This window comes from Prosopis cineraria, unplaced genomic scaffold (assembly GCF_029017545.1).
Source record: "Prosopis cineraria cultivar Desert tree isolate PC_DT_omini unplaced genomic scaffold, ASM2901754v1 PC6, whole genome shotgun sequence".
Taxonomy (NCBI): Eukaryota; Viridiplantae; Streptophyta; class Magnoliopsida; order Fabales; family Fabaceae; genus Prosopis; species Prosopis cineraria.
In genome coordinates, this window is record NW_026555337.1 from 7,568,985 (window position 1) to 7,596,855 (window position 27,871).

Consider the following 27,871-nt stretch of genomic DNA (forward strand, 5'->3'; position numbering starts at 1 on the left):
AATTCTATATGTATAAAAATGTTTGAAAGGCAATCTAATTAAATGAATTTTAAGTTATAAAAATTATGTAATTACTTTTAAATCATACAATCATTTAATAAAAATATAAAAATCTTTAATCATTTTAAAAATAAAAATTAAAGGATTTTAATTTTCTGGGATTAAAAAAATGAGGAATTAAAAAAATTAATTGATTAAACTATAATGAATCAATTAAAATGAAATAAATTGGGAGAACTAATTTAAAATTAGATGAGACTATAATAATTTACATATATATTTTTCTTGTTTTTTTCCTGACATTTATTTAACATGCCAAAGCATACAACTTCGATGCATTGGTGTTCAAGTCAACACCATACACACTAAAAAAAGAAATTGAAAAAAGCAGTTACAAGTTCAGTTCTTTTTAATAAGTACAAATGAGTTAGGTGCCTGGCATTGAATAAATCTAAATAATGAGGGATTTTGTTTATGTCAATTTGTAATATTAATCTTGATTGATGATTATATTGTATATGAAAGAAATGAAGGATACAAAAATAACTAAAAGAAAAAAGAAAATAAACTATGCATGTAAGTTCAATTATTATTTCTTACCTGCAAGGTTATATTCGCGTGTGGATCAATAATTTATACAATCCAATTTGGAATTGACAGGCGTCCTACTAATTTGACGATGAATAATCTATTTTTGCCTTTAAAAAGTTGAATAACGAAATTCGTAATCAATTTAACCAGCTCACCTCAGTAGGCAGGGCTTGCAATCCTAATTTCACGCTTGAAAGTTGAAAGAGAATTGATGCGTTATTATTGATGGGGATTATTTCTTCCAAACCCCCCCCCCCCAAAAAAAAAAATAGATATCCCAGATGCATTAAAGTAAAGCCAACTAATCTATTTATGTGTGCGTATATAATATTCCTCCGTTTTAATTATAAAACATTTTTAAACAAAATATCATATACCAATAAAACTCATTAAATATATTTTACAATTTTTTTAAATAAAAATATAAATTTTAAAAAATACACTTCATTTAATACTTCGTTAATAAAAAAATATTGAATAAAGAAAATATATGAAAAGGATAATATTAAAAAAATATTATTAATAAAATTTTATTTCTATCAAAGCACCTTATATTTTGAGATGTTGAACTTTTTTTAAAAGTATTTTATAATTTAAGATGAAGGAAATATAAAATTTATATATAATTACAATATTTATAGTAAGTCATAAACATTTTTTCTTAATTTATACTTCGCGTGAAAAATTTGAGCATAATCTTCATGCTTTTTCAATAATAATAATAATAATCTACTCATCACGAGTCATATTTGTAGTCAAATCAACCAAGTATTTGTAAAATATTTTGGTTGACAAGAATATCATAAAAATAACTTCAAATACTCCCTCTCTTTAAAAATATAAAATATTTTTAATTGAATTTTATTTTTAATAAAATAGTTATCTACTTTTAAATTAACCTTATTTTTTTATATTTATCTCTATTAAATATCTATAATAAATATAAAGTCACTATCAATAAGAATATTTTAAAAAAAGGCAGTAATTATACTTTAAAAAATTAAAAATATCATATACTTTTAAATATTTAACTCTTGAGAAAATATTTTATATTTTTAAATGGAGGGAGTATTTTTTTTTTCGTGAGGTGAAACTCATTCTTAATATTACCTTCATACATTATCGTCGGGGTCAAAAAAATATCTATGCATTTTTGTTAAAAATGTTTTTCCTGAAAAAAGGCAACAAAATATCTTAAAACGTGGAAGACGGAAGACGGAAGATGGAATTGTTGTTTGTGTCAGGGTGAGTGGAGGAAATTGGCAGAAGGGGTGCTTGTCGTACAAGAAAAACGGCGAAACTAATTGGATGTGAAGCCGTTGTGAAGGCAATAAAATAATTAACCGGCAAAATCCGGTAAACACGGTGTTAATCTTAAAGCACACGCTTGCCCTCGCGCGCTTTGGTGGCTGATGTTCCACAAAATACCGGCACACGCTTACTTAATTCGTCGCTTACTTGCGTTTACCGGTAACAGAGCAAATAACGGCGTCCCGCTACATTCCCAGTCAACAGCCCGTTTCACGAGCCCAGAGATTGTGCGGGCGAGTTGTGTGCAGTAGACTTTTTCTGCTTTTCCTTTACCAAAATGTATTTCTCTTTATATATTCATTTTTCCTTTGTGTTAAAAAAAACAAGTTCAGTCCTAAATATAAAGATAAAATTTGAATAATTAATATTATTTTTTAATTTTATTTATTGTTTATTTATTCTTATTTGAATTTCTAAATAACAATTTAATATTATCATCGATTACAAAGAAATGTAAAATTACAAAGTTACAATTATTTTTACAATTTCAATGTTGTAATTATTATTTTTAAACTAAACTAGAATACTTATAAAATATGAAATGAAATATAAAATATAAATATTTAATATTTATGAATAAAATTATTTCTATAAATTAATTTTTTTATTTCTAATAAATATTGTTATCGTTATTGATGATTTTAAAATTCAAAAATATCAAAACCTTGAAAACTAATTAAAATGTTTCCCAATGTTAAAAATAAATTGATATTAATATTAACTTATAATTATTATTTATTTTTCTTGTATTAAAAAAATAATTATTAACATGTCATGGCTCATGCTAACTATACTTCCCCATTCAATATAATAAGACATTTTTTTAAGTGTTATGTTAATATAAAATACTTTAAGTTTTTCAAGAAAGTAATTAATAATTTTTTTTAAAAAAATACCTTAAAATAATAAAATTTTTAAATTAAAATACTTTATTAAATAAAAAATATAAAAAATATGTGATTTTAAATATTATCAAGTAACTTATTAAGATATATTTCTCCTGATTTTATTTATAAAATATAATTAAAATATTTATTAATTTTATTTTTAAATTACGGTATAATTTTTTAAATAATATTAAAAATTATTTTTAAAATTATTTTTTATGAAATAAAAAAATAAAATAACATTACTTTTTAAATTTATTATATATAGATATATTTAAAATTTTATAAATTTTTATTTTTTTAATTTTTTATATTAATATTAATGAGATTAATAAAAATAATTTATAAAAAAATTAGAAGAGTAACTTATTTACAAATATTTTGCAATTTTGATTGAATAAATATATGGGCGTGCTTTCGTGCCCATCTATAATCAATTATGACTACCTAAACCAAGATTTTCTCCTAAAAAAAAGGGTACTTTGGTGTGATTTTCTCTTTTTTTGTTGAGGAAGGACTGGCCAGCTGGAACCCAAGGTTGTTTGGTTGACACGTGTACGAATAGGACTTGGTTGTCCCATTCAACCTGTAGCTTCATTTAACAATAACATGCTACGGACACTGTGCTTATAAATTTGGCTCTCTCCGTATATTCTCTTAATATATTTTTCTATATTCAATATCATTCATTCACTTAATTATTTTTTTAATTTAAAGCTGTGAAATTGCTAATTATAACATTAAAATAAATAAATTATTCACTATCATCACTTAAATACTTTTAAAAATAAATTTATTATGCTTATTTATAATAATCATTAAATGAATAGTATACTTATTTGTAATGTCATAAATCATATATAGAGTAATACTCATTACGCTTCCTTAATCTCTCGCTTCATTTTATTCAAGGACGGCATGAAACTTGTGTTGTTATAGAGTAATACTCATTTTTTGACCAAAAATTTAATCAACATAAGTTATTTAAATCCTACAATATCAAATATTTATACACTGATCATATGTTTGAGATTTAATTTTCTTTAATCTTGCATTAAAAATGGCTCAACTTATCGTATATGTGATTATATAATTGTAATTGACTTTAACAAAGGGATGAGATAGACTAGTGTTAGACTTCTACTACTATTCCTCACCCTTTATTTGTTGAATGTGAACACAAGGAAGTATAGAAGAGGCTACAAATGTAGGCACGTATATATATAGCTAGCCTAACTTTCACTAAAATGGGTTGAAAAATTGGACACTTAACTAATTAAAATTCTCACTGCAAACTAATTTTTCTACGTACATCGGGATTTTAATCTTGTAAAAAAAATTGTTAATATATAGTCCCTTCAACTCAAAAGCCAGGTTTGCAAATAAAGTTTGAAAGCAATGTGACAGTGATAATTTTAGGTAAGACTTCAGAGTCTTTATAAAAAAATTGTATAGGAGTTCTGATAAAAATTATTGCAATTTTTTTAAAAAAGAGAAAGCAGCATGTAGTATAAATGTGTATGTGCTTTATTTATTTATCCTTTTCATTTTATACTTTTTTCTATTTGTAAATATTACGAAACTTCATGATAAAAATTTAAAGAATTTAACTTGCACTCCATGATTTACAAGCTTACAAAAGATTTAATAACGCTTATAACTTTTTTTTCGTCAATCACGTGATCGATCCAGAATATAATTAAATTGTTAAATGAAAATTAAATGACATTCTAGAGAATATATATAAGTGGGTTTTGAAGTGGAAGGAAGAATCGGCAAGCTTTTGATTTTCTTCATCATCAGATAGAGGAGGACAAAAAAAAAAAAAAGAAGGACTAATTAGCTAGTTAAACATATCAATCGTTGACGTATAGATTTGACTAAATAAAGCAAAATGTGATGCTCTTTTTGTTTTCTTTCGAAAGCTGATTACGTGAAACAGTATGGTTTTACCACAAAAGTGCCGACCATATACAATATGTCGATGATTGTCTTAAATATTATTGCGTTTTTGGCTTCGTGTATATTCGCTCATTTTCAAAGTTTATACACACGTATTCATACCAATGTCACCATATAATTTGAGTTCTCTGTATTCATTTGTGTTTTTGGCAGTTTCACGCACAGAAGCAACGTAACACTCTTAGTGGGTATAACCCTAACTTAATTATGACAATTAACCACACATCTTCTTCCTTCAGAAACCGACCATTCAGCTTGTTCGAAAATCCTAGAAACACAACATATTTCTTAACTAAGGTGGATTCTGTTTATTTACGGATGTAGATCCTGGCAAAAGTCATTACATTCATAATTTATTGACACTTTGGCAATCAGAGATTAATCATATGAGATATAACGCATTGTTCTCTTAAATTGTTTAGATCCCATTTTTTGCTCTGGCAATCAGAGATAAGATAGATACTAGCGTTTTTTTTAAATCAATTCATTTTTTTTTTTGAGCTGATTGTTTGAAAGGTTATGATCCAGCTCCATTTAAATCATTAGCGACGATTTCTCAGAGAAAGAAAAAGAGAGCAAAGTAGGGTCTACTTCTTGACTTTTTGGAAACAGAAGGGATATATATATATATATATATGTATGTATGTATGTATATGTATAAATAATTATTCACAAACACAAACGTTTGCTTTGATTCTTTCTTTCTTTTTTTTCCCCCTGAATGTTTGCTTTAATTCATTGTTTGATGTCTTCAAACGAGAGAGAGAGAGAGAGAGAGAGAGAGAGAGAGATGCTTGATAATATGATACAGCTGGGCATATGGAAAGAGATGAAATTAATCTCTGATCGGACAACATCGTAGGGAATAGGAAGATCATGAGAGAGGAAAAGGCATTGACATTTTGACAGAAATTAAATATAGACAATAAATTGGGATTAATGATTCATAATATGATCCATTTGTCCTGAAAATCGGTACCTAACCCTCAAATCTTTCAAGGTTTCCACTTAATTTCGGTTGCTGTTGCGAGTCAATCACACTTTGTGTGCCGCACGCACACACCCACAAGGCTGCCTTGTTTCATTTTTCTTGAATATATCCTAACTAATCAACGTCTCTAGTTATTATACATTTTAATATATTTAATCATGCGTTGACTTTTTTGTCTCATATATCATATATAGTTGAAGTTTTTGGGTTAAACCTTACAACTTATCAGAGTTTTGATATGATTTGGAAATTGGAACCAAATCTTTAAGATTGGATAGTGTTTTGATACAAAACATGCATGTAGATCGATCTATAGTTAACTTGGGCGATCCATGTGTATGTTTCTTTAATTTCAAATTTATTAGCCAAACATATATGTGTTAATTTTTTCGAGTTGTCAAGTTGTTACGCACATGGTCGTTCCTAGAAATCTAACTAGAGCAAATCATCGTTAATAGATATATCGTTTGCGTGCACTGTGCTAAACACCACAACCTTGATCATGCCTTTGTTGAATGTTGATTGCATCAGGTCTTATTCTTTTCTTGCATTTATAATTATTAATTAATGGTCAAAACTAAAGTCTAAATACACACGGCTCCCTTCCTCTCAATTACTTCAGAATAAATATATCTAGTTCTTTTTAGAAGGAAATTGAAAAAAAAAAACCAAAATCATACACCTTTTCCCAATATTTGTGCAAGTCTGAGCAATGAATATTATAAGAGATGTTTAACTTTGCATTAAATAAAATAAGTCTCTCCATCGTTTCCGGTAATTAATTGCAACACACTAATAAATTGATTTGGTACTTTTAACATTTTTAAAATTATTTAGTTTTTTCAAAAGTAAAGAATAAATTATAATTTATTGATAAAAAAACAAAAAAGAAGTGCGCTGTCTCTTATTATTGACATGCTTCTTTTTTTAAAAAAATAATTAAGATGCTATGCAAAAGAGTAGTCTCATACATGTTGACTTTTAATGGAAATGTGCGATTGAGATTTTTTTTTTTAAAGACTATGGGTCGGCAAAAATTATGAGTGAGTCACAATATGTATGGCTTATGAAGAGTATTTTATGAGAATATGATATATTGATCTACTGTATCTGAAGGGAAATAATTATTTTGAAAACTAAAAGAATTAACGAGGTTATCATTATCTCAGTTTTAAACTAATAATGGAGTTGGAGAATTCACTCAACATTGAAATAGATTTTTGATGTCAGAACGATTTTCTTTCTTTGTCTTGACAAATTTAAAAAAGAGAGAATAAAAAATATAAATTTTGCAAGAATATTAATGTCAAATCAAAATTTTTTAATACCTCCTGTCATATTTCAGTACTAAAATTTTTAATTTGATATTAATATTTTTATAAGGTATTTACTTATTATACTCCCTTTTTTAAAGAGAGAGTGACAGAAAAGAATTTTATAAAAACATTAATGTTAAATTAAATTTTTTTAACACTAACATTTTTAAATTTTAATACTTTTTTTATTATATTTTAGGACTAAAACTCCTAATTTATTTCAATGTTGAAGAGGAACGGAGATGATAAAATTGAAGAGGAACGGAGAACTCAAGTCAATGATAGAGGATACCGGCCGATAGATCCGCGGGATGCCACGTCATCATATCACTACCGAAAGTGCAATCCCCACGTTGCCCTGAATTCTCAAGACAACTGTCTTCCTCCCCCTCAAGCTGGCGTGTCACTGCCACGTCATCTCATTGCCCTCACCAAGTGTGCCATCTGGAGCTGCCACGCGTTGAAACCTCCCTACTCGCCACTTGTCCCTCCTTTCTTATGTCCCCAGCACTGTCACGTGCCTCGCATATGATCATCCCGGTATCAGCATCGGATGGCCTCAAGTACCATGCGAATGTACCCTCTTTTTTTTTTTTTTTTAAACCGTTTAAAATGATATTTGAGTTTTTTTATGCGATATATGAGTTTAAATACAAGCAAAATTAAAAATATGTTTCATTTTCAAATACATCTTCTACTTTAACTATATATATATATATATATATATATCTTCTTCAATGAGATGCTTTAAATTGTAACATAAAGAGAAAGAAGAGAGTGCATATATATAAAGACACGCAAAGTGAGATCAGAGCTGCAGTTACTTGGTGTTGGGGAGTTTAACTTCTATAATTTTATAGTTGATGGGTATTTTTGTCATTTTCATATAAAACATAATTTTAATATAATCTCTTAATCTTGTAATGTAATTTCAAGATTGTTGGGATTGATTTGAAATAAAGTCATGTACGTAGATCAATAATGAAAATTTCCCTATACTGTTTTCTTCTCTTAGGATATTTAAAGAGTAATAGAACAGACTTTTTTTTCCCGCTAAATTTAATTTATATTAGGAATGAGGAGCAATTTACCTTAGAACAAGGAAAAAGAAATTGACAAGTATAATAAAAGATACTACATCTTAATTCAAAATTTTAATACTTGAGTTTATAAATTTTTTTTAATTTTTTATTAATTACTAAACTTAACTTTATTCAATTTAAAACTAATTATTACTGCATTGATTTAAATACACCTACAGTTAGACCATCTAATATTTCTCTCACACACAAATATATATATATGTGTGTGTGTGTATTTATATATATAAAGCAGTCAAGGGAAAGGCGGGTGCACCAAGAGAGCAGGTAGGGCCTGAGCCCAGTTGGGGGAGGCGTTGTGAGGGATTTGAGGAATGTCATCTGCTTGCTTGTGACAGAATGAGAGTCTGCACGGGGGAGACAGAGACAGTCATGCAAATCTTTGACCGTTGACTCTTCCTCCATTTCGTTTATCCTCTATATATGCATTCTATTTGCTGATGCATTTAACATCTCGAGAAAAATCCTCAGATCTCATACACTAATTTAATCCTTATTATATCCACCAAAATTATCACCACTTTGTGATGTGTGCTTTTTTTTAATGCTCTATATGGCCTCATCTCCTCCACTGTACTATGTCTCCCATTACCCTTTTCGCCACCATTACTTTGCTTCTCATCTCTAAACATATTTATAATTGGATGTTTCCACCACAAATGGGGAATATACATTATTTTTTATTATTCTCTCTCTCAGTCAAATTATGTATTCTTATTCCAATCTTAGGAACCCCACAATTCATCTTGCAACTGCTACTATCTCTGGATTTGAATCTAGTAAAAGGCACAAATTTATTCATTCAATGAATATCTTATATGACATAATAATAGTCACTTGATTTAATTGAATAGAATGGCTGCAAGAGATTTTATTACAAGATACCCATAAAGTACCAAATCTCAATTCTTGGAGGGAATAATGTATGTGAGAAGTGTTTATTTTGATCATGTGAATTATTTTGAACTTTTAGAGGAGAATATATATTAATAATTTTCAAATAGTGATAGAATCTAATAACTACAATTGAGACACTTTTTAAGTGGATGGCTTCATGTCACTTGTTGGATTCTACTATCTTAGGTCGAACTAGTGATCATAATAATAAATAATAATCACTCATCTCAGGTCTAACATATAAGCAATTTTTTAAAAAAATTTGCATGCCAATAACATTCTTATTCTCATAAAAATATATATTATTTTTTACCTTTAGTTTTAATTACCAATGTAATTTATGATAAATGAGAGATAAATTTAGATAAAAATATATATTAATAAATACAAGAGGTAAAATGAAAAAAATTTTCACATGTAGCGAGTTGCTTATATTTTAAATTTAGATTAGTTGAGAGAATATGTTTATATTTTGCATTGGAGGAAGTAATGTAAAAAATTTAAAAGGAAAAGAGACTTTTTTAAAAATAATTGCCATGTTGGACCGGGAGAATATACAAGAGTAGACTATTATTTTGGGGTGTGGAGGCACATGATGATGGTTTTTACACACACACACACACACAGGCTCTTGAATGGTCATAGCTAGGGAAAATCATGTTGGTTCTCTTTCCCTCTTTGTAATATTCCTCTCGTTGATTAATTTAGGTTGAAAAGGTCCACGTCTTCAGTCTTCACGTATTACAAAAGGTGCCATTATTGCCACTCCAATCACAATTAATACATTCACTAATTTGAACAACAAAAGAAGAAAATTATTGTTGTCAATGATGCGTATACAAGTTTAACTAGGAGTATACAAAATAAGATGATATTGTTGTTGTGGTGTTAGACTATTTGTATTTGATTAGTCAAAAACTATTACATGTACAATGATTAAGGGTTTGTTTGGATTAGAAGTTAAAATAAACTGAGGTTTATAAATTAAAATTAAGGTGTAATTAAATAACTTTAACGTGATTTATATTTAGATGTGTATCTTAACATTACTTTCAATTGAAGCTGAATGCTCATATAGTTTTAGCTTCTATGTAGATGGGCTTCTGAACCTAAAATTATATCAACTATTTTCCTCCCAATTCAAATACACTCTCAGTCTTTTCAATGAACTGTTAAAATCTGAACCGAAGTTTTTGAACAATCCAAACATAGTTTAAGTTGATTAAGAAGCGCTTATTCTGTAGAAATAAAAAAAGTGAAGCACTTGGAAGATTTACTGTAATACATATAGTTATGATTCCACTGCTTCTATAGGATACACTGTACGTGCTGTAACACACACACATCCCCCTGCACGAAACATGCCAGTTTCAGTGCATTCTGGAGTCTAGCTACAACAGAAAGACGAGTTCAAAACAACGATGAGTTCAGTGTAGGATATATACAGACACGTACGTACACATACATACATACATATAAATTTTATTTTATTTTATTTTTTAGTATGACCGTCGAGGATATTTTCAAATTATGCTGATGGAAAACATATCTTTTAAGGGCATGATTCCCTTAGATCGATCGGAAAGCATTTAATTAGAATTTTCGTCTTAAAAAATGGAGCAACTTGCGTGTGAGGGAAAGAGTACTATATCTATGTTTACAGAGGCATATTCAAACCTATTCATTGATTATTGTCGTATTGTTTAATCACTGTAGCATACAGTGATAGTGATGGCATGATGAAGAGGGAGGGGTTTTAGGAATTACCGTTCTTTTAAAAAAGCAAGAAACGAAACCGGCCGCTAAATCTACAAACGTTGTTACGCTCGAGTGACAGTAGTACCAGGATATATTCACACTGTTTTGAGTGTGTGATCACAGTCACACTCACTGTAAAAATATTTACTCGTGTGATATTTTTTATAAGTTATTGAAGGAAGTATATATATATATATATATAAAACACAACTTGTGGCTCGAGGAACTAAAAAGGCAACAGTAAGTTTGACAAATTAAGGAATATATAAATTAGGGTTTGTATTATACGATAGTTAAAGCGAAAATCCAGCAGAGAAGCAGAGCGGTAAATGATAATGAAGATCGGGCAAAGGCATAGCTTTATGAGACCTGTGAGTGGTCCCAAATATGATGCTTCCATTTGGGTGGAACGGGCAAGAGAACTGTCACTTTAAGCAGTGACGCCTCCCAATGTACTGTAACCTCCCATTCGCCCTCTAAATTAATTCCCTCGTTTTCATATTCCATAACATTTTCCCGCTCCTTTTGACCTTTTTTTCTGGGCAATAAAGAAGTTTAAGTAAATCAGGGCTCGAAATTTATTAGGGTTAGATATGCCTCTATATTTGAAGAACACTTGCACATGAGTAATGGGGCAAATTCTTACAATTTTTTTTTTGCAAGTACAATGGTCAATAACCTCAACAACAACTAAGATACTCATTAGAGTAACAAGAGAGCTTTTGCTATTTACACAAATTGCAATTGGTTCTACTGTTGCTACTACTACTATTAAATAAAGTGCATATGCCTCTGACTTAACGCCAATTGGCTCTCTCAGATTCAAACCACACTAAAATTTTGCAGATTTTTATTATTGTTCATCACATGCAACTTTGTGCTTGTAAATTTGGTGTGTGTGTGTGTATATTATGTAACCTCTATATATTCATCATTATATACATTATTTTTATCAACGAGAAAAATATTTATAACTATTAAATACACGGATCATAACATTCAATGCAAAAAAAAAAAAAAGTGATGCCTTTCTTTTACACATCAAAAGGATGGGGGCTTTGAAGCCAGTAAAAGTTGGATACTTTTTTTCTCAGGTAGCTGAAATAGATCATAGTGTGTTTTGAAAATGGTGCGTGTGCGAAGGGGGGGGGGGCGGATGTTGTGCTGCAAATTCATGTAATGATGGATTCAGGACCCCCTAAACTGTGTCAGATGAGCAGCCCCACAATGTAGCATTATTGCCTATAGAATCTTTTTATCTTCAATTCAGATATTGAGAGCAAATTAAGAAATCAAGTAACAAAATGATGAGACTTAAGAAAACATGTTCATCATGTACAACGGCAGCAAAATTTAGCATTCTAGGCAACAGTGCACTTCAACACCAATTGTATATCTTCTGTCTCTTAACTTATATATATATATATATATATATAAAACACCCTTAGTTTATTTTTTCACTCTAAATGAGTATTGCTGGTCCTACTAGCTCTTCCTGTGCTCATATTCCCAAGTGGCTTTAACAGTACTCAACGCGGCTATGTGAGAGTGAGACTCTCTATGCATGATAATTAGTCAACAAACAGCAGACACTGCTATAATTTAGTGTGTGTGTAACCCTGAATCTTCTTCTTCTTTTTTTGACCTCTTGTACTTAATAATTTCACACTTCTAGATAGAGTAAAAGGTTGAAGTCTTGTAACTAAAGATAATATAGTATTCTGCATGCTCTACATTTATAGTCACAGAACAGTGAAACAACAATTTTTGATGTGATCATATATATGAAACTATAGAAAGCCATGCATCAGAATTTGTTTTCAAGCACACACAATGCTAGTCTAGCTCATACTCTGCTTAGCAGAAGGCTAAAAATTGTCAGTGAATTGTTCACCGTGTGTGCATTGATTATTTGTATCCGATTAGCATGAATAATAATGTAGTAAAACAATGAGTAACTTAATTATTTTCATATTTTATTATGTTTGAGGAAAGGAAAATGAGACATGTTCTTAAATCAAATATGAACACCTCATTCTTCAATAATATACATAATTGAATTGTCTTCTTTCAAGACAAAGTAGATGACTTGAAATACGTATAGTTTATTGTTGTTGTTGTTCAAGAGCACTTTCCTGCATTCTCACTTCTCTCCAATATATATATATATATTCATGGTGGAAACCCTTTTCACCGACACCCATAGTTATAACCGACAAGAATATATCATCATCATCATCATACTTATGTGCTTTGAGATCATAGCAGAAATTTATAGAGATGTGACTTTGTATATCTACGCAAAGGAATTAGTACTTTGCTTGTACCACCATCAGAACGTGTTCTTTGCATTGCATGCTTTTGATTTTGAATTTCCCTTGGAAAAAGGAAAAAGAAAAGCATTAAAAAAACAAACACTTTGCCCCAGAAAGTGAAAAGTAAAAGGAACTGTATAAAAGAGCAAATTAGTTAGCACTGTGGTTGGTATGAGTATTATGATATCTTGTCTACCACTTCATGCAACATAAAGACAATAATATTGCACCAGTTTTTACTAAAGCAGGACTTCGCTGTCAATTTCTCATTCCTCTGATAAATCTATCACAGTCACAAGAGAAAGCATTTTACTAGACCGGTCGTGCTTAGCTTGGATTCATGCGAAACGACTTTGATATTCATAAATAAGGTTTTAAGTTCAAGTTTTGTGGGTAATAAAAGGGGAAAGTTATAAATAGATACTACATAACAAACTCATTTACCAAAAACTTTCATGAATTTGTAAAACACACTCAAATCTCGTGAAATTTAGTTACAATTAATTTACTACATAAAATGACACAAATGTTCTTAAACTTTTGTCACTTTAATCAGTGACCATCAACATTGACCAATGGCCAATTGACTGGATAATGATTGCCAATGGTTAGTCAATGCTAGTTAAAGAAGATGGAAGTCTAAGAATATTTGTATCATTTTATATGATAAATTAATTATAACCAAGTTTCATGAGACGTGATTCATTTAACTATAGTTTTACAAATTTGTGTAAGACTTATTTATAAATAAGTTTTTTATATGAGACCTATTTGTAATTGTCCCTGAAAACCACATTAGGATATAATTACTCATAACTTATGAGTCCATGATACTGATACCTGATTTAATAAGTTGTTAATCCAAGCATTAAACTGATTTGAAAGACCTAATGTTAATTCCTATGAAGATTGTCATTGATTTAGGCTCTCTTTTATTCCCACTTGGTTCAAATAGGATTCTTGCACACTATTATTGAATGAGAACAAGGTACTTTCCACAACATATGTAGCAATGTGAACGAAACGTATGCCAATAATTTTGTACTGTTTTTTTTAATCATGAGCAATGCCAATAATTTTCTTCTTTGAAAAACGTTCTTTTTCATTATTCGCCTTGTCTTGCAAGCTTTTACTTTTTGCTGTGTCTCGTACTGTTTCGCTTTTACTTTCATGTTTAATTTTACCCTTTGATATATATATATATATATATATATTTGTGTGATGATCATAGACACTTGCTAATGCTAGGTCTTGATATCCACCAACTGTTGAGGATGTGAATGATGTCGGTCAAGTGCAAGAACAAGAGTTTGTGTCCTTCAAAAACGCCTTAGCAGCTCATAATAATGATTTTAATATTATATGCCAAACTTCCTTTCATATCCCCTCTTCGTTACTTCTATTGATTCTTGTCAACACAATGCATAGGTATTCCAGTGCTGATCGAGGTTGCTGATAATGATAAGCATTATGGTAAACACAAACAAAGCATGCATATGTGACAAAACCGAATATGCGTGTGTGTTTCACTCCAAAAAAAATTGTTTTATATATCTGAAAGGAAGAATAAGAACAAACAGCGTACACTTTTTTTTGAAAGGAGAAACAGAAAAGAAAGAAAAAGCTAATGCATTTTTCTGAAATTAATTTTTTTATTTGTTTTAAATATATTTTCCTGTGAATATAATGGCTTTTTGGTTGGAATCCAGCTGATAACGTTCAGTTAAGCTGACAGCATCCAAGCAATGGTCAGTGAGGCTTGAGACCAATCTTCTCTGTATAAAAGGTGAAATGAAATAAATAAATATACTTACAAAAAAGAAAGTGGGAGAGAGAGAGAGATCGATCCGCTATTATGAGAAAAGACCTATCAAAGCATACAGAATCTAATTGATCAAGTTCATCATCTTCTAGCTGGACTCAGCTTTCTAGAACTTAGTGTCAATTAATAGGCATTGATCATCAAACAAAGTCCCCGCTAAGGCTTTTTGATGCCATCATTACCATTGGAATATTTTTGTTAAACAGAAGGCTTAGATTATAATCACGCCTTGTCAGGTTTCTGAAAGCATATACTACCAAATTCACAGAAAGTGTCATCCCACTGTATGGACGTAGAAAACCTTATTAGGCATATCCTTCCCAATTAGGAAAATTGAGATTGCTATTAAACCAAATGTCTTTAGAAAACCATGAGTGGTTATTATAATTTCTCAAAGTTGGTTTCTTTTCTTTTCTTTTTTTTATATTTCTTTTTTGTGGGGGCGGGAATAAAACACAACCAACCAAATGGGTGAACTTGGTCGTGAGGCCACAAATCACATGGCAGAACCCATGGAATGAGTCTGTCGGCTACTTTTCAAGGCCAGGATTGGAAGCCTAGTGATAATAACAATATGAACTAAGGCGGAAACATTTTGATTATGGTCTACCATGTAGCAGAGGATAAACATTAATCCAAAAAGTTGAAAGCTAGCCAACATTGACAAGATAGACCAAGAACCTGAGAAAGAGAGGAAATCTCCTTGTCAAAGTGTTTTACAGTGATCTTGAATTTTTTGCTAATAAAATATATCAACAATACAGGTATATGCTTCAATACACATACACACACAAATAATAGTAGAACAATTTTTTGAGTTTTTTTTTTACTGAACTTTGTGAAGAAAAAGATGTTTGCTTGACACAGTGCATTAATATGACAGATTTCTCCTTCATTTTTAGCTGACATTTGACAGAGCATTATTTTATGTTCCACACTGTGCACTGAAGTGACGATGGGGGGAAATTAACGGCATTATAATGTAGGGATAAGAGTGATTAATGGGTGTGGATTTCTGATCCTAAAGCTTATTAGTAGATTCTTAATAATGGTTATATTTGGTTCTGAAATGAATGAAAGATAGAAAGAAAAGGAAAAGAAAAGAAGGCAATGAAAAGTGGGTTCAAAGCATGAAGTTCAGGTCAAATCCTTCAACTCTTATCACAACAAGACAGCAAACGGCTTAGTAAAACTAAAAAACCTTTCAGCCCATCGTTTCGTGTCGCCTTAAGGGTAACTGGTGGGACCTTCAAACCCGAATGCTCGCTTGACCTCAAGTACGCCACAAACACTGTGTCTCTCTTTTAGACGATGATTGCTGCCACATGAAGCAGTAGGAGTAGTAGGGGCACACCGCACACTTCGCTCGCTCTCTCTCTCTCTCTCTCTCTCTCTCTCTCTCATCCCTCTTTCTTTATTCTTCTTCTTTTTCTGTAATTGTGATACCGGGCTATGAATGATCCATTCAAAGTCCATTCTTTCATATCAGTTAAAGCTGAGATGAGACTAGGATGATACATAAATATATATTCTATTCTCTTAGAGCTGGCTAGAACTTGTTCCATGTTTGTGAAAGAAAGAGAGTAGAGTGTGGGACAAAGAGATAAATATTGGGATAATAAAGAGAGAGGGCGGTTAAGAGTTAAGACCATGGAAGGTGGGGAGCATATTGATGTAAAGATTGAAAATAAAATAATGTTTGTCGACTACTAGGCTGCATAACTGTGTTTCCTCCTTGCTTTGAATGGAGGGGAAAGGGAGGGATTACCATATTTTCCAATATAAACAGTTCTAAGAGAGGCTTGCGTGGACCATTGGTGTTTGCCTTTCCTTCAGATGCTGCATTGTCTAGATAGTGCTCTCTATAGTGCACAATATTTAAAAGGAAAAAAAAAACGTTTTCTTTCTCTCCTTTTCATTTCTCCCAATGGTTAATATTTACACCCATATCAGATTTAGTGTTGAAAATTTGGCAGATTGAAAAAGTTGTCCAAAAAAATAAAATGAAATATTCTTAAGTAGACTTGTTCAAACTAAATCAATTATAAAGAGATATTTTGTATACCTATTCATTTTGAGTAAACTACACATGTTTCTCCGGCCTACTATTTATAATTTGTGAATAATGCAACATTGCAATTTACTACGGATTTTATATTATAAACGTATCTGAAGATATTTTGGTTGGCGTCTCAAGCAAATGCATCTAGAAAAAGAGAGAAGTGGTGCTGTGGTGAGTCATGTCTGCTACAATTGACCCCATTGAAAAATGGAAGTAAAGAATTGCATAATTATGTCTTTGTGAAGAGCTAGCTAGCTAGTTTGGCCCCCCCTCTCAATCTCTCTTGCTTGAGGGAAGAAGTGGATGAACTTTAAGAACCGGTGAGTTTGCCCCCACAGGCTATGTTCTTAAATGAAATCACATTTTGGTGTTCCATGGTAGGTATTGGTTATAGGAACCTAGACACACCGTTTTGACTAGTAAGCTACCAGCACCACTCCTCTTGCCACATTTCAAGTTTGTTATTATTTTCCCCCTGTAGATTAAGTTGGGACAGAGGAAGGAGAAAGAAGAGCCCTTGTCCTAATTTAGAGTGTGAACGACACACAACTACATGTCATAATTTCCAGTTTTCTGACTTGGACACCATGTTTCTTTGAACCTGGAAAAGAATTTTCAGTGAAATCATTTAAATAGAGATTCCTAATGGACACAATGGATATTGTCTGCACTGGAAGGTGCAGACGAACAATCCTAGCTATTCATTTGAGGGGGCCATCCTATACAAAACCACAACACGTGTCACACATGGAATAACTGGATCAAATGAACGGCTAAGATTCGCATCCTGTTCATTACATGGGGAGAGATTTAACTAGGATTCTAAGCAAGATATAATTTATAGAGATTTGAAAAAACTTTGATGCTGAAATTTTGGGCCAAGACCTGAAAAAACCCGATGTGGGAAACTTGCAACTTGCCAGCCAATAATTGTCCAGCTGAAATCAGCCAGTCATTTTCTTCAGACAAAAACTGCGTTTTATGATGGCATCCTTTGACTGAAGCAATCCTTTGAGAAAGGGAATGCTTGGTAGAATCTTGGTAGCCATGAACCTTATTTGTGCCGCTTCCTTTTTGTTTCAAAGTGGGGGTGGAGGCAGAGTGACTCATCAGCCAATTTAGAATTTAGATGCTGATGGGAAACACACACATGCGCCGATTTACACACAGCAAGACCAATCCCGCAATTATCAGAAACAGTTCTTCCATTGGAAAGTAAAGGGTTATCAGGAATCAGAATGATTAAGGGCACAACAGAAGGCCAAGCAGAGTTCCAAAAGTGTATTAAATAGGTAACATCCTGGATAAGGTCATGTCAAAAGATATAACTATCTTTTAAAAGATATAACTATCCTACAAGTCAAAAAACCTAAGCATCAAATCACATATGATCTGGGACAGATCTAACTATTCAAACCTAACATGTAAGAAAATAGAAAAATCTATAGAGACTTGGAAAAGAGGACCTTCGCCTCCCCATCTCCTTTTGTTTTCTTCCAAGTCATTTATCTTGTGACTAAATGGCAGAGACTTGCTCCCAAGTTCCCCTCCACCACTCGAGGGCCAGAGACTGCCATGAAACAGGGCCGATGGTTCACAGCTCAAACACTGAAATGCTTCCATCCCAGGAGCATGAAGCAATAGCATTAGGCATAACGGGATGGAAAACAACATCTATGCATGCTTGGTCTGAGGCCTTGATTTTCTTAACAACCTTAGATGAGTGATAATCGTAAAGATAAATACAACCATCTGAAGAACCAGAAGCAAGCCTCTTCCCATCCAAACTGAAATTGCACTTTATGGGGAACCCAGAGACCCCGTGGCTTTCATACCTCTTGGATTTGTTTAACCTGAAAGGTGGGTTGGCTGTAAAGATTGCAATGTAATTCCCATTTGACTGGGCAACGAAAGTAGACTCAAATGGGTGGCGCCTTACACACGGACAGGTATAAGCTTCAACATAAACCTGATTCATAAGCACAGTAAGATTACCTAAATTCAGAATTTACAAAGATATGTAACAGTCACAAGACTCATTGACAAAATTTGCGTGTAAACAAGGTCGAAACAGTATTGATTACATAATTCAATAACAATTTGGCATGCCACAACAATTTCAAACTTCAGTTTTGGATTTTCATGAAGGTCTTCAGGTTTTGTTCTGTTGTGGGATAGGTGATGGAATTTGTTCCACGCGACCATCACCACTTAATTTCATCTAAATGTAATGGTGGTACCAAGACAGAACGTCTACCTTAAGGTGAAGTGGGCACAATATCGGAGAATACTAGATGCTACATGTGTAGGTGCATCGTCACACCAAGCACACTTATTAATTAACTTGTTCCCTGTTTTTTTTTCCCCCTCAATAAATCGGGAATTTCTTCCTTGACAGGGAGCTTATGTACTCTCAAAGGTATCTCTAGTGCTATAAAGATAATTCAGTTTTGGATTCAATCTTTGTTACGTTGAGTGTTGAGTACATGGCTGCAGCCAATTAAAAATACCAGTTTTAGAAACCAGACTAATCATTAAACAACATATTTGTATAATAAAGATATGTGATACGTATATTAAATACTGAATTCTTCTTGAGAAACTCATATTTTTCCACGTGGTAAAATAGGTTGAGGTACAAGAATGGGCATTCCAATTATTCCATTACGTTGCCTTTGAAGAACAAAATAACAATTTAATTAAGTTTCCCGGATACTATTGGTGAACAAGGACAAGCATACTTGAGAGCCTCGTTAGTCACACGGTAATTATGTCTACTACAAATGTTTGGAGATTCACGTGAAGGAAGCATCAACTACAACAAATTTCTTATCTTTATATATATATATATATTGAATGTAATGGTTATGGCATCAAGCCAGATATGGGGAAAAAAAATAGGAAAATTTTTATTTAAGACCCCTTAACCACACTTAATGAAAAAGAAAGCCCTTTAAATTTTGAAAATTCACTTCAGACCAGGGGTACTGAAGTGAAATTAAAATGCAAAGTAAAATTACCTTATTGTCTCTCATCTCCTCTGATTCTCTATTGAAATTGTTCATTAACCTACATGAAATTGCTCAGTAATGGCCCAAACAATTCTTGTAAGTCAATGAACAACTTCATGTAAGGAAATGAACAACTCGTTTTACCACGATTACAACACTTGAGATAACATAAAGACTTAGTAATAGCACAAACAACTCATATAGGTCAATGAATAACTTCACGTAAAGGAATGAACATCTTATTTTTCCATGATTACAACACTTGGAATAAAATCAAGATTTAGTAATAGCACAAACAACTCCTATAAGTCAATGAATAATTTCATGTAGAGAAATGAAAAACTTCAGTAGAGAATTAGACAGAATGAGGGACAGTGAGGTAACTGTACTCTGTATTTTAGTTTCATTTCAATACCCCTGATATAAAGTGAATTTTTAGAGTTTGAGGGGCCTTCTTTTTCATTAAGTGTAGTCAAGAGGTCTTAAATGAAATTTTTCCAAAAAATTAAGCTATTGGACACGTCAATCAACAACAAATTAATGTAAGAAGGGGCAGAGCATGCCAGGTTTGGGATTCCATGTCCATGTTAGTGTTAGTGGGCAAACAAGTCAGCACAAAAAAATGACTTCTCTAAAAACGCAATCATACTTGATCATCTAGTCCCTCCTGTATCTCTTTTAAAGGAATTTGACTTGATTAGTATTGAATTAGTGCACAATATTTCCATAAACAGGTTCATGACCCAGAGAATTGACTACCTTCTGCTATGTTGGATAAAAAAAATGCACAGCAAAAGTTGTCTCTGGACTGACATTTCACGCATAAGAATTTCTAACAAATTATAATTTATTTTCACCATGTCTTCTACATGCCCGACAAATCAAAACCAAACATTAGCAATGCTGCTGATGTAAAGAATGAATCATCAAAACATAATACTGAGATTTGAAGAATGTAGAGGAATCTCACCTGATTAGACAGTGGAACCTGCCTGGACACGTCCCAAACAATAATAGAGTTCTCACTGACGTTACTCCCAGATACATCACTAGAAGAAATGAACTGCTTCCCACTGATTGTAAACTCCACATCCAAAATTGGACCTAAATTGCGAGTAAAGCTATGGACTACTGTGGCAGTCCTGATATCCCATAATCTAATATGGCCCTTTGAACCACCAGAAAGGAAGAGGTTTGAGTTGTCTGGATGAAACTTTATAACTCCGACAATTTGATCTTCACAGAAAACCTGAGTCTCAAGCCCCTTTTCTACGTCAACCAACCTTGATTTGCAATCATATCCACAGGAAAGCAGAGAGTGTCCTTGCTGCGACCACTTCACATCTTTCACTGCTGCATTATGGAGGTTTATTACACGTGCTTTCTTTTGATCTCTACTCCATACATTCCACACACAAACCATATGGTCCATCCCAGCAGACGCAAGGAGATGAACTGTAAGCTAACATTTTGAACTGGTCAATGCAAATGATATACGCAACAGGCATCTCTGTGTGTGTGTGTGTGTGTGTGTGAGGGAGAGAGAGAACGTTGATTGATACTTGCTTTAAGCAGTAACTCAAACAAATAGAATACTTCTGCCAATAAGAAACATTTAAAAGATAAATATTCCTTCTTAAAGAAAACTGACTCACTTATCAAGAAAAAAAATTGAATTGCCCAATGAGGAGGACTTACCATAAGTGGGAGACCATTGTATGGCATTGACAGCTTTTGTATGACCAGATAGAGCCACGGATAGCCTTTCAGGTATCAAGTTCAGATTTTGATGACCTTTAGCTTTGTTTCTCAACAACGATAAAATGCTAGGAGGTAGATTGGTATCCAAAATGCTTCCTAAGATTATGGACAATAACATGGTCATTGAATGAGTGGCTATTGCCAATGAAGTTCAATCTAAACACAAGGCAAAGAAACTATATACAAGAAAGGGCCTATGAAAGAGAAAGAAGTGATCAATACTGATGTGCAAATGCTGAAAGCTGTAAATCAAGCAACTAGCCATTGACTCCCTCAGGTCTTATTTATAAGACACCTTTTAGAAGTAATTTTTCGTTCAAAATACAGTACACTTTGTAATAATTAAACTACTTTTTTCAATTTTACTCTTTCTTAATTAGTGTAATGATATTTAATGTAGTTGTATAATTATTTAAAGCAAAGAGTAAAAATGAGAATACATTTCACTTTTTTATGATATCAAGAAAAAAATTAACTTTTCTTAAGATGCATGAAATGGTTGAAAATATCTTGTAATAAGGACCGGAGGGAGTACTTTTCAATCGACCTATTTCCCTAACCAGCAATGCATATCTTTAAATGGGAAAGTGGCAACTAGGGGTGTTCATGGGCAGGGTTGGACCGGGCTAACAATGAACCCGAAGCCCGACCCTAAAAGTGGATGGGCCATGTTTGTTAGCCCGATGCTCGAATATTGCTTGAGATTTCTAGGGTTGGGCAGGCAGGGTCGGGCACTAGGGCAGGGCCGGGCTAATGAGTATGTCCGGTCCATCCTCTAAATTTCTTTTTTTCTTTTTAAGAAGTTTGGTGCTTTGGGCCTAAAACCATTAGACCAAAATCATATAAATGGAAGGAAAATGGACCCATTTGAGCTGTACGTATACTTGCAACTGAACCTGGAGGAGAAGCAACAAATTTAAATAAGAAAGCAAACAATGATGTTAAAAACCTAACGAAAATATGATCCTGGAAGCAAAACATACTGTAAAATCAGATTTTGGAAGGAAAAAAAATCAAATGAAGAAAAAATTATAACTACAAATCAGACCTAAATACAAACAAAATGAAGGAAAAATCAGACTTGGAAGCAAAAAATATATAAGCAAAATCAGACCTAAAAGCTAAAACTATATAACCATAATACAATCATCCATAAACTAGGGCACAAATGAGGGGGGTGGGGGCGATTAAATGGCTGCTAGATAAATGGGTAGGAAAAAAAAAATTAACCCCGCCACATCTCCTAAAATAGCACCACCTGCTCTCATCTTTTTTTTGCATTTTATTACCTTGGGTCGGGTCGGGCATGATTGTCCGACACCTCAGCCCTAACCCTAGCCTTGCCCGATGGTTAAACCCAGGTTTTGCGGGCGTCTTTTTCTTCTATTGGGTTGGGCATTTTTTGATCAAGCCGGGCGAGGCAGACTGGGTTTTCAGGCACCCTGAACTGCCTGCCTGGCAACAACTATTTCACGGAAATTATATTTTAGGAAAGAATCATAATACACTCAGGCTCATTGATATGTAATGCTAATGGACATATATTGTTATATTATCACACTTTTTTTTTATAAAGAAAAGAAGATTGCATTAGAAGGAAAGAGGTACAAAGAAGTCAAAGACAACAGGATGAAACAGATCACTAATGCAAATGAGCTCTCCAGTCCAATGAAAAAAAAAAAAAAAATCAAAGACAGCATTCTGCCATAAAACACTGCCTTCCTTTCTTTTGAGTGCAAAGCTGACATCCCAAGCCCACCAAAAAAGCCTATTCTAAATATAGATGGAAGTTCAGAAATGGAGAAATAATTGTGCAAGCGTTTCTGAAAAAAAAAAAAGCACATCACTCCCTTATTAAGAGTCTATACAAGTGACATGCAGAATATGAACTTGAATGGGGGGAATGTTTGTTCAATAGTGATATTTCAAAATGGAAATTCTCCTTTTTTCAGAAAACGGGAAAGAAACCAGAAGAAAAATATCCTCATCCTCCCATCCATATCAGAATGCCAAAAAGCAAAAGACAAATTAACCAATACCATGGATCCCTCATAGTTAAGACTCCAAATCTTCCAATTCAAACCAGATATCCCATCTTTCCCTCTGACATATTAAAGTACATAGTAACATATCCCATGTTTATCCCAAAAAAATAGAGCACCGACCCAGCTCTCACTAAGGAACTCAAAGTATCTGTTGTTTGAATTATTTGTCGTATATTTCTTCAAAGCGTACGTTTTCACATAAGGCAAATTTTGCAGTTGAACTATTCAGTCCAAGCTGTTAGAGTCCATGCTTTGTATAGTACACAAAACTAAGCGGCATAAACACTAATATGAAGACACAAAATATAAAATATCCGAAGCGGAATTTGAAAATTTGCAACGTATTAGGTAAAAACAGATGTGGAGACAGCTCCTTTTTTCATGTGTACAGTGTGCATGCCAGACTACTTGGTAGCTAAGGAAGTGACCAAAATCATCGAGAAATTAAAATGAAAAATATGATTATGCACGAGTTAATATAAAACAGAACCAAAGTTCCAGATTCAGAAGATTCCAAATTCCCTGTTACAGTCAACTCAATCCGTCAGTTGGTGCATATTAGTGAAAAGAGTTTGTCCACATTGTTATATCGAGTAAAGTAGCGCAAGGAAAATGCAGGATGAATCAAATCAGTCCTAGACATGTCGAATACATCTACCATCGTTCCAATTATTTTCGGGATTAATTTCAGTAAATTATCACAAAACCCAGAGTTAATTGAGCATCGCTGCATCATCTACAACTTCAATAATTACAAAATCTCACACAGAGCCAGCTCAATCGGAGCCAACAAAAACGAATAAAAAGAAAAGGAAAATGGTAATAAGTATCAGGAAAAACAATTACCAGATAATGTGACAGAAGGCGGGACCGGAGCTGGGTCGGGAACAGCGGGATCAACGCCTAACAGCGCCCTTTGTCGCTTGGAAACATATCCTCCAGAAAGCGAAGATTGCGTCTGGAGCTGCAAGCAGGGATTGATAAGAGGAGGAAGATATGGTTTTGGCAGGTCCGAGGAAGAAGGTGCGAGTTTCTGACGTTTCGGTTGATTTTTGTCGTCGTCAGACGCATTGCCGTATGCATCGCAGAGAAGATCCATGGCCGCTACTCAGTTCGTTTCTTCTCCAGCACAATTTCCACTCTCTTGATTCCGAATAATAATCATTCAGCTAATAACCGCTTTCCTCTTCCAATCCAAAGACAAGAGGAAAGAACTTGCGGTTCCTCTTTTATTTTTCTGTTCGGTTATCTTATTGGATAACATTGTCAGGCCCAACAGACACCCTTTTTTTTTTTCGGGGGTAATAAAGGCAAGACAAAGAACAAGAACGTAGCTAGCAGAGTTTCTATCAACAAATATCATGGCATTGCATTCCAAAGGACAGCCCTGAATCTGTTGGGTATTCGATCCTTCTCCATGAGCAGTTCGCGCAAGATAATCTGCACATCTGATTAAGTCCCTGGGTATAACCAATGGGTAACTTTCCAAAGACCTTTTTGCTGCATTCACGAATTCAAAATCACACCTGGTAACTAACAGGGTTTAAAAGAGTTAGTAAGGGCTATTATCTATATTTTTCAAGATGAAAGTTCAAACTTTGAAAAGTAATAAACACGATGAATAAAGCAATCTCAAAAAAGTCGTTCCATCGATATTTATAACCATTGCAAGGTCTCTTAGATAGGGATCTGGATTTAGTTTGGGACAGATAATGAACTTAAAATATTCTAAAATACTGAGCATTCCAGTACCAAAAAAAAAATCACAATTTTGTAAATTTTGTCATCTATATTTCTTTTTACAATTATCATGTTATGCAATTTAAATTAAAATATATTTTTCCTAACATTTTTCTTAACTTAAATAATGATATTTTAAAATAAATCATAATCAGCTCTCTCATTACAATTTTTTCTTATTTCTAATTTAGTATCATATTAAACAAATTCTCTTACATTTGTATAACCTCAACCCCATGCAATACATGGGATCCAGTCTACATCAAAACATTTTGTTTAACATCAAAAAAATTTGGATATATGTCAAACCTAAATTTCATGTTGTTTGACGTCCGAATCATTTTATTTAAATTGATTTTACAGTAAATGTTATTATCCCTATTATATTTGTCATTTTTCTTAATTAAAAAACTGTGCAACACATGAGAATGAGATTAAATCTAGATTAAGGAGAGCATCGAAAAACAGAAAAATTGAATAGGTCTATAATTAGGGCATATGATGATATAACAGATTAAGTCATAATCTTTTCTGTCCGCTCTTAAAATTGAATATATAAATATAAATATAAATATATATATATATATATATATATAAAACTTTATTTTGTCTAACAAGCAACATTAATTTTTAAATTGGAATTTTGTAAATGCTGTTATCTATATTATTTCTTTTAATTTTCTTAAATCAAACCCATGCAACGTACAGAATTCAGTCTAGTTATTATTAATCTATCGTGGAGGCACAAGCGGTGAAATAACTGAAATGGCGGTGAAATTAACTAGAAGTTAGAATAATATTATAAGTCTATAACCTCCCACCCCAACCAAAAAATAATAATAATAATAATAATAATTAACAAACTACTTTTTTTTAATACGTAGTAAAGTGTCCAGGATTTCCAGATGTCATTCTTCCTTAATATATTGTTGACATGACATATGATTGACTAATGTTAATTCGTGTATTGTTGTAGTCATTTATGATTTAGCATTTACCCTCTTAGGAGAAATTAGTCTGCAGGGTTACCTCTTATGTTGATTTAAATTTTATAGTCAAAGCATCGTTTTTAAGTGATTTACATACTGAACAACACTCCACCAGGTGTATTTTTAAGGTTCTAAATGATCTCGGTCACACTCTCAATCTGCTATTGTACATGCTTCTCAAAATGCTCTTTTTTGGGATGACGGATGAGAGAGTAAATTGAGAAAAATAAATCCGACTTGTATTAATCAGAATGCACAGTACAATATTTATAATCTCAGCAAATGGGTTGACACGTGTACAATAACCACTATAATTAACTGACGAACAAGCTTAAGTGAAAATATTTTAACAGACTCTAATACTCTTAAACAAACAGGAACCCAGGTATTGAAAAACACTTACTGATGCTCATAATTCATAAAATTTGGTTCTGGGCATTTCGAAGAGCCAATCCAAAAAGTCCCAGCAAACTTTATAACAAATATCCCCCCAATAAATCATGCTCAAATTTAATTCTTCTTCACGATGATTGGGAATACTCTCAATGCATTATTTCCACGCGTATGGTACAAACTGAATCTTAAATTCTAGTAAGAGAAACTAACAACATGCTCAAGCAACAACGTTGTTATTTCTATATCAAAAACGAGGAACGTGCAAAACACGTCAGTGTTCAGCAACGGCGGCCTCTGCATCAGTGGGTGAGGGTCCATCTTCAGGGGTTGCGAACCCAGTCCATGTCTTGATTTGTAGGATCAGTTCTTTGAGCTCTGGATAACAGCAATACCCAAACAACACAAAAATACAGAGCCATAGGAACACAGAGATCCACAGAACGAGACTTGAAATCATGCTCAGAGCTAAAAGAGAAGCTGTACTCTCAAGGAGCAGCATGAGGAGGAGTGCGGCTAGGTTTCTCTTATGCATTTGAGACAACGTTGCCAATGACGTTGTCAAAGAGGAAACTGATTTGATGAGAACCATGGCCTTCATAACAGAGTAGTTTGCTGAGGGGGAAGCCTTTCCTGCATCTGTGATCTTCAAGGTGAAGAGTGTGCTAAGCAACCAAGTGAAAAGGTTGTAACATATGTCCATAGCTTCTTTTTGGGTATCATCGTTAATACTCCTAGATCACATCAATGATCAGCTGAAATATCCTCAAGAAGAAGAAGAAGAGGAAGAAGAATTGAGAAACGGAGAATCTACCTTATTGCAGCGGAGACAACTTCTCCCGCATGCTTGATCTTCATTTTGACGGTGGAAAGAAACGAAGTTATCTGACTATAAGAATTCTTTGCTGTTTCTTTGAGGA

At 32.7% G+C, this 27,871-nt stretch overlaps 2 protein-coding genes across 2 annotated transcripts; both read right to left on the bottom strand.

Annotated features, from left to right (window-relative positions):
• Positions 1-18,279: 18,279 nt before the first annotated feature.
• LOC129314639 (uncharacterized) lies at positions 18,280-25,258 on the bottom strand. The gene is made up of 4 exons (XM_054958123.1): positions 24,676-25,258; positions 21,722-21,880; positions 20,994-21,478; positions 18,280-18,981 (listed from the first exon to the last, which is right to left on the bottom strand). Exons 1-4 carry the CDS (start codon positions 24,926-24,928, stop codon positions 18,607-18,609), a joined length of 1,272 nt encoding a protein of 423 aa, XP_054814098.1. The 5' UTR covers positions 24,929-25,258; the 3' UTR covers positions 18,280-18,606.
• Positions 25,259-26,850: 1,592 nt separating this feature from the next.
• Positions 26,851-27,871, bottom strand: LOC129312840 (uncharacterized). Its single transcript, XM_054955593.1, has 2 exons — positions 27,766-27,871; positions 26,851-27,685 (listed from the first exon to the last, which is right to left on the bottom strand). Exons 1-2 carry the CDS (start codon positions 27,807-27,809, stop codon positions 27,226-27,228), a joined length of 504 nt encoding a protein of 167 aa, XP_054811568.1. The 5' UTR covers positions 27,810-27,871; the 3' UTR covers positions 26,851-27,225.